The sequence below is a fragment of the Adiantum capillus-veneris genome, chromosome 2 (assembly GCF_014529385.1).
Source record: "Adiantum capillus-veneris isolate H3 chromosome 2, ASM1452938v2, whole genome shotgun sequence".
In the NCBI taxonomy this organism is placed as follows: Eukaryota; Viridiplantae; Streptophyta; class Polypodiopsida; order Polypodiales; family Pteridaceae; genus Adiantum; species Adiantum capillus-veneris.
The window spans coordinates 50,570,572-50,577,935 of NC_140932.1; the positions used below are offsets into that span (position 1 = coordinate 50,570,572).

General features: G+C 44.0%; 2 protein-coding genes across 2 annotated transcripts; both read right to left on the reverse strand.

Moving 5' to 3' along the window:
• Positions 1 to 422: 422 nt before the first annotated feature.
• On the reverse strand, positions 423 to 5,541 carry LOC147462763 (uncharacterized). Its single transcript, XM_086485360.1, has 5 exons — positions 4,776 to 5,541; positions 3,881 to 3,922; positions 2,558 to 2,595; positions 2,398 to 2,482; positions 423 to 1,538 (listed from the first exon to the last, which is right to left on the reverse strand). Exons 1-5 carry the CDS (start codon positions 4,837 to 4,839, stop codon positions 1,318 to 1,320), a joined length of 450 nt encoding a protein of 149 aa, XP_086341486.1. The 5' UTR covers positions 4,840 to 5,541; the 3' UTR covers positions 423 to 1,317.
• Positions 2,343 to 4,683, reverse strand: LOC147462764 (uncharacterized). Its single transcript, XM_086485348.1, has 2 exons — positions 3,459 to 4,683; positions 2,343 to 3,353 (listed from the first exon to the last, which is right to left on the reverse strand). Exons 1-2 carry the CDS (start codon positions 3,534 to 3,536, stop codon positions 3,120 to 3,122), a joined length of 312 nt encoding a protein of 103 aa, XP_086341474.1. The 5' UTR covers positions 3,537 to 4,683; the 3' UTR covers positions 2,343 to 3,119.
• Positions 5,542 to 7,364: the final 1,823 nt, after the last annotated feature.

Genomic DNA, 7,364 nt, shown 5'->3' on the forward strand with positions numbered 1-7,364 from the left:
GAAAAATGGGAAAACACCGAGCACACAATCTGATTGCCTCTATATAGCCCAGTGATTTCACAACACCCCTATCCCCTATTTAACATACACACAAAGAACCGATCTGCTAACAACTGTTGTCTGTGCCCAAACCCGACCAACCCTAACTGTATACACCCGGTCACAAAGCGTGCAATCAATTATCTTGACCTTTAACCCTTGAAAACCCCATATAATCTCATATGAGTAATGCCCATGACCCTCATACATCCCAAGATCATTGGCAGACTCAAGCTTGACCCCAACTTTTTACCCTCAAGGCATGTACACAACCATATAGGGAGTCCCTACATACTTGAGACACCCAAGCTTTACACCCTTTGGATTCCACTCCAGTCACCCAAAACCACTCAGATACATGACAACACACACTTAGACTCATATGAGAGCGAGAGAGAAAATGGTATATATTAAACAATGAGCATGGGTAGATTAAAGCTAGCTTGATGAAACTAGATATGGATCACACTGAAAAAACCTTCGTTGGCATAACATCCGGCAAATCTATGGTAAAATATGAGCGCGAGGGTGTGTATGGCTGCCCTTCTCTTTCAGTTTTTGGATTTCTTACTTTCGACAACCATATAACATGCCCTCAAATTCCTTGGTTTCCTTGATGTGGTCGTGCTTGCCACATAAACAAAGGCAACAGCTTCTCTTTTTTTAATATCGCCATATCCTTTTGTAGCACTACCCCAACCTTCTAGTTTTGGCAACCCTTCTCATCTTCTCATGCTCCCTTCATGCATCATTGAGTGGTGCGGCCCCCGTTCACTGGCCCTTGGCGACCTTCAATACTCTCAGCCTCCTCCTCTTTCGTCTGCTCCAAGTCACCCCGTTGGTGGCTCCAAACCCTCCAGAGAGTTGCCCCCTTATCACCAAGCCCTTGCGGCCCCTTCTTTGTAGGTCTCAACCAACTTCTCACAACTAGCGGCTTTCTCTCTCAGCTTTCCTTCTCCCGCCACTTGCCAATTTGCAGGCATACCTACTCTGTTAGCGCCAATCCTTGACACTCCTCTCCCTTCTCTGCAGCTCGCGGCCTCCCCTCTGCCGCTTCTCATGCAAAAAACGCCCCCAAACCTTCTCACAATCGGCTCCTACATGCCTTTGCCAACTTGCTGCCCATCGCCTTTGCAACACTCGGTCTCCTCTCCCATCCGGAGCTCAGTGCTCCTCTGCATGGCCCGTTACAAACCTGGCATCACTCTCCTCGAGCAGACAACCTCACCCTCTTTGAAACCGTCCTTTGTAGCCCCTCCTTTTATGCAATCAGAGGTGCTACTTCTTTTTCTGCATGCCGACACCCCTTCTCACGACCTTTGGCCTGCCTGTAATAGTGCCCTCCTTTTCCATGCAGAGTGCTCGTTTTTTAATAGAAAAATGAACTCCACTTCTAAAAACTTTTGCTTGGCCTTCGTTTCCACCACCCGGGAGCCAATCTCCACTCGAAGCTTCATAAAAAGGACCATCTCTCACGCTGCTGATGACATGCTCCCAACCTACTATAACTGAATATTAATCTACTCTTGGAAACATGATTCTCAAAATATCTATTGAGAATAGCACTATCACCTAGATCGTCAATAAATGCGAGCCGTCATGCCTTCCAATTGAAAAACTGCTAGACATTGGCCTTTGCGTATATTAAAAGATTTAGTTTGTTGAACACAACCAATCTCTACATTCATTAAGCACCATTGGAAGTCACGGTCCACCAACCCTTGGCACTTCAACCATCCCAACTTGGGAAAGTTTTTTTAAAACTGCCTTTGACCAATTAAGAGCCACATTTGGCATACACATCCTGGAAATACACATCCTGGAAATACCGGCCATACCTTGCATCAAGAAGCTGCACAAGTATTGCACTACTTACCTGCTATCTTACAGGTACCTGCTTCACGCTTCTCAATGGGTAGACAAGATTTGGCTGCACCATCATTACCCACCCCCTAGTTGAGCATTCATGCTCAACCAAAGCATTATTTAGGTAAAATAGTACTGCATAGAGAGAATGATATAACATAGGTATATAGACTGTATATGAAAAAGATGATATAGTGGCTATATAAATAGGATAGTGATAGGGAGAAAAGCGTCTGCTACATCACCCTCTAGGATCAAATGGAAAGCTCGAAGCTTCCCCAAGCATGGTGTGGAGTCCCCTTGGATCAAAAGTAAAGCATTGGCCACGGCCATCCATCTGTAAAGCATGCATATTGAAGTCTCTCTTTGCACTTATAGGCCAAAAGACAGACGACTTCAACTTCTCTTCATAGCATAATTCTTCAGCACCGTGCATCCATAATCCCTCTTGCAAACCATAAGCGTACTTTGGATCACTTGAAGCACCGCTACCATAAGCAGCTATCTTGTCATCTGCTAGAGAACCGTCCATAGCATAGTCCACTTCAAAAAATCTTGACAGTCGATACAAAGATACCTGTAAAGCAACCTTCAACACCACATGTATCCATAGCATAGAATAAAGAAGCAATACCTTGCAATTTGCCTTCACCTGCTGCATAGCCAATTCTGTATGTACTCCTTCCAAACCTGTATCCAACAAATCCTCTAAAATTGGCTCCACAACCAACCCTTCATACCCAAGATTATGACCTGCTCGAGCTTCAACCTGGCCTTCAAACACCTCATTACCAACAAGGTTGGTGGCACCTTCCTCGCTGCATGGAGCCTCGCTCTCATAGAATTCAACTTATCAGTTTCCACAGATTCATCGATTGGAGCTATCCACGACTACACACAAACTCCGAAACTATACCATGCACCTCTATATGCCCATTAAGGCGAGGTTGCCCCACCCCCTGCATAGATAAATCACTTTGACAAACTTTTCTAGCTCCTGCAAGTCATCCTAAAAAACCTGCTCTTCAATCAAGTCGGATTCACAATCAAACCATACTTCTTCTATTAGCAAGGACTCACCACCACAATGACACAAGAGAAGGCTGCTCGACTGGCAGGTTCACACAAAGCATCTCTCCACTTGCACTATGCTTCCCTTAGACCTTCAACGAATTGCCAGACATCTTGTATACATCTTTCCTCACTTCATCCACCTAGAAAACATTGTAAGTTTCATACCTTGAAGATATAGACCATGTCTTCCACGTGCTATACGTGTCCAAACTGCTATTAGAGCTTTGATAACTTTCAGAATCCTTTTCTAAACTTGCTGGTTCTTGCACCTCTGCTACCTTCCCCGTTGCTGGTTCTAGAACCAACACTTCTTCAAAACCTTTTATCACGTCCTCTTGAGCAAGCAAACTGGGTGGCACTTTGAATATGCCCATCTGCACGTTTTGATACTTTATTGGTACTTGTTGCACCTCTTCTAGCCTGGCATCATCTTCATGTGCTTTGATCAAATGCATATCAACAAAAGAAGGATCTTTTACCTCTTGATGTTCACCCATGTGTTTGAGCTTAGGTCCACTAGCTGTTGTGATTGTAGACTGCAGCAATTCTGCCTCCATCTTCTTCTTTATTTTTTGGCTCTTTGCTCTGGCAACTTTGACAGCTTTATCAAAGGTCCTTGGATCTTCATAATCCACTCTCTCATGAACATAGGGATGCAAGAAAGAAACTTTTCCAGCTTAAAATATCCCACATTGGTTACTTGGGTAGCAGCCGAAAGATTCAAAGCTATCAACAAAGGCATTGAAATTTGCACTTATGTCCTGCTGCAAGCCTTTGATCTTTGCATCTGCTTCCGAAGACGACACCACCTTTCAATACCTTTGTAGAAATTGCTTGTGCAATCCGATCCAATTCTGCTTGTGTGCATCTTCTAAACCACCAAACCAAGCCTTTGCTTTACCTTGCAACACCAAAGGTATAGTCTGGAGGTTTGCTTCATCACCTGGTATCCGCAGTATTGTCAGCATAAATAGCTCAAAATTGAAAATCAAATCATCTGCATCTTCATCTCCATTGAACACCGGACCAAATTCTTTCTTTATCTTGATTCACGAACACTTGGTTAAGAAGCAAATGAACACTTGGTTAAAAAGCAATCAGTGGGTCCTCAGTGGAGGCACCACAAAATGCAAAGAGAAATATAGAAAAACATCCCAGTACACAATCTAACTGCCTCTATATAGCCCAGTGATTTCACAACACCCCTATCCCCTATTTAACATACACAGTGATTTCACAACACCCCTATCCCCTATTTAACATACACACAAAGACCCGATCTGCTAACAACTTCTGTCCATGTCCAAACCCGACCAACCCTAACTTTATACACTCGGTCACGAAGCGTGCAATCAATTATCTCGACCTTTAACCCTTGAAAACCCCATATAATCTCATATAAGTAATTCTCACGACCCTCAGACACCCAAGATCATTGGCAGACTCAAGCTTGACCCCCAACTTTTTACCCTCAAGGCATGTACACAACCATATAGGGAATCCCCACACCCTTGAGACACCCAAGCTTTACACCCTTTGCATTCCACTTCAGTCACCCAAAACCACTCGCATACATGACAATACACACATAGAATCATATGAGAGCAAGAGAGAAAAAGATATATATCAAACAATGAGCATGGGGAGATTAAAGCTAGCTTGATGAAACCAGATCAGGTATAATGATGGATCACACTGAAAAAACCTTCACTGGCATAACATCCGGCAAGTCTGGGTGAAATATGAGTGCGAGGGTGTGTATGGCTGCCCTCTTCCTTCAGTTTTTGGATTCTTACTTTTGACAACCATATAACATGCCCTCAAATCCCTTGGTTTCCTTGATGTGGTCCTGCTTGCCATAAACAAAGGCAACACCTTCTCTTTTTTTAATATCACCCTCTCCTTCTGTAGCACCACCCCAACCTTCTAGTTTTGGCAACCCTTCTCATCTTCTCAATAACTGTAGGCAGCTCCCTTCATGCATCATTCAGTGGTGCGGCCCCCCTTCACTGGCCCTTGGCGACCTTCAAACCCCCTGCAGCTCTCAGCCTCCTCCTCTTTGGTCTGCTCCAAGTCACCCCGTTGGCGGCTCCAAACCCTTTAGAGAGTTGCCCCCTTATCACCAAGCCCTTGCAGCCCCTTCTCTGTAGGTCTCAACCAGCTCCTCCACAACTGGTGGCTCTCTCTCTCAGCTTTCCTTCTCCCGCCACTTGCCAAGCTGTAGGCATACCTCCTCTGTTAGCGCCAATCCTTGACACTCCTCTCCCTTCTCCGCAACTGGGGGCCTCCCCCTGGCCGCTTTGCATGCAAAAACGCCCCCAAACCTTCTCACAATCGGCTCCTACAGGCCTTTGCCAACTTGCTGCCCATCGCCTTTGCAACACTTGGTCTCCTCTCCTATTCGGAGCTCAGTGCTCCTCTGCATGGCCCGTCACAAACCGGACATCACTCTCCTTGAGCAGACAGCCTCACCCTCTTTGAAACCGGCCTCTACAGCCCCTCCTTTTATGAAATCAGAGGTGCTACTTCTTTTTCTGCATGCCGACCCCCCTTCTCACGACCTTTGGCCTGCCTGTAATAGTGCCCTCCTTTTCCATGCAAAGTGCTCGTCTTTTAATAGAAAAATTAAGGGAAAATTACCAAAATACCCCTCTAATTTGAGGAAATTCCCAAAATACCCTTGTATCTATTTTGGTTGGAATGTTCAAGATTTTCTAATCTTCATTCGATTTTGACAATTGATCCGTTTTTGAGTGCTCAGCATGTAATTTGTCACCAGTTACCATCGCAAAAAAGGCAATTATGTCTAAAAATAATGAAGCAATTCATCTCCAAAGCCTACGTAACCAACTCAAATTGTAGTTTTAGCATCTTGTACGATAGACAATCACTCTACTTGTGAAGACCTACAGAAAAATTTATTTTTCGAGAAATTTAGTCTCACAACCAGGGGTATTTTAGGAATTATGGAAAATTTGAAGGGCATTTTGGAAATTTATGACAAAATATCGGGGGCATTTTGGGAATTTTTCAAATTTGAGGGGTATTTTGGGAATTTCCTCAAATTAAAGGGGTATTTTGGTAATTTTCCCAAAAATTAACTCCACTTCTAAAAACTTTTTGCTTGGCCTTCGTTTCCACCACCCGGGAGCCAATCTCCACTCGAAGGTTCGTAAAAAGGACCATCTCTCACGCCGCTGATGACATGCTCCCAACCGACTATAACTGAATATTAATCCACTTTTGGAAACATGATTCTCAAAATATCCATTGAGAAAAGCACTATCGCTTGGATTGTCGATAAACGTGAGCCATCATGCCTTCCAATTGAAAAACTGCTAGACATCGACCTTTGCGTAGATAAAAAGATTTAGTTTGTTGAACACGATTAATCTCTACATTCATCGTAGCACCATTTGAAGTCACGATCCACCAACCCTTGGCACTTCAACCATCACAACCTGGCAAAGTTTTTTTAAAACTGTCTTTGACCAATTAAGAGCCAAATTTGGCATACACATCCTAAAAATACCGGCCATACCTTGCATCAAGAAGCTGCACAAGTACTACACTACTTACCTGCTATCTTCCATGTACGTGCTTCAGGCTGCTCAATGGATAGACAAGATTTGGCTGCACCAACGCTCATGTTCATAGCCAATCATGAGTATGGTTCAAAGAACATTCTCACCAGTCAAGAACAACCATTGGCTGGATCACTAGCTATGAAACAAGAAGCCGATTTTATGAATGTGGAGGTGACCATTGGACACGGGGTTGTCCAAACAAGGGCCCACAAATAGAAATTATTTGTATTCTGTGAAGGTTGTGGGAGAGACCATCTACTCCAAAATTGTTCTAAGAATCTAGACTACAAAGGGAAAGCAACAATGGATTTTACAGGTGTGATGACTTCTTCAAGAGGATCCGAGGTAGAACTGACAATTCCTTTAAAGGTGATGACTCGAGCTCAAGCTCAAGAAGCTACCAGAAACAAACTAGTAGAGGAATCCACATTGCCACCTCAAACAAAAATAAAAAACATATCGGTGAGAACTGAAAGAAAATCATGGACAACCAAATGAGACAAAATGAAAGCGAAGAGACTGTAGAAGAAAGTTGCTTTGAAAATTGTGTTGGGGTATAAAGCCCAATGTGGTCGCCCAGGTAAGTGGGCGGGCCGCCAGGTATGTACACATATTCTTTTGTTAAAACCTAATAAGAACTCACTATGCTCTACACATTACAGTAGAGCGAGTTCACCATATCGTCGTGCTCTTCTTCTCGCACTCTCTCTCGCGTCGCACTTCCGCTCGTACTCCTTCAACTGGTACAGAGCTCAGATCGAGGCTCGGGGCAGCACTGCAGGAGGCTAGAGTCACCAG

Coding starts and splice junctions, on each gene's coding strand:
- LOC147462763 (XM_086485360.1), bottom strand. CDS start 4,839: ATGGCAAGCAGGACCACATCAAGGAAACCAAGGGATTTGAGGGCATGT. Junction 3,923..4,775: donor ATGTTATATGGTTGTCAAAA/GTAAGAATCCAA, acceptor TGCGGATACCAG/GTGATGAAGCAAACCTCCAG. Junction 2,483..2,557: donor CAGAATTGGCTATGCAGCAG/GTGAAGGCAAAT, acceptor GTTGCTTTACAG/GTATCTTTGTATCGACTGTC.
- LOC147462764 (XM_086485348.1), bottom strand. CDS start 3,536: ATGGAGGCAGAATTGCTGCAGTCTACAATCACAACAGCTAGTGGACCT. Junction 3,354..3,458: donor ACATGGGTGAACATCAAGAG/GTAAAAGATCCT, acceptor CAAAACGTGCAG/ATGGGCATATTCAAAGTGCC.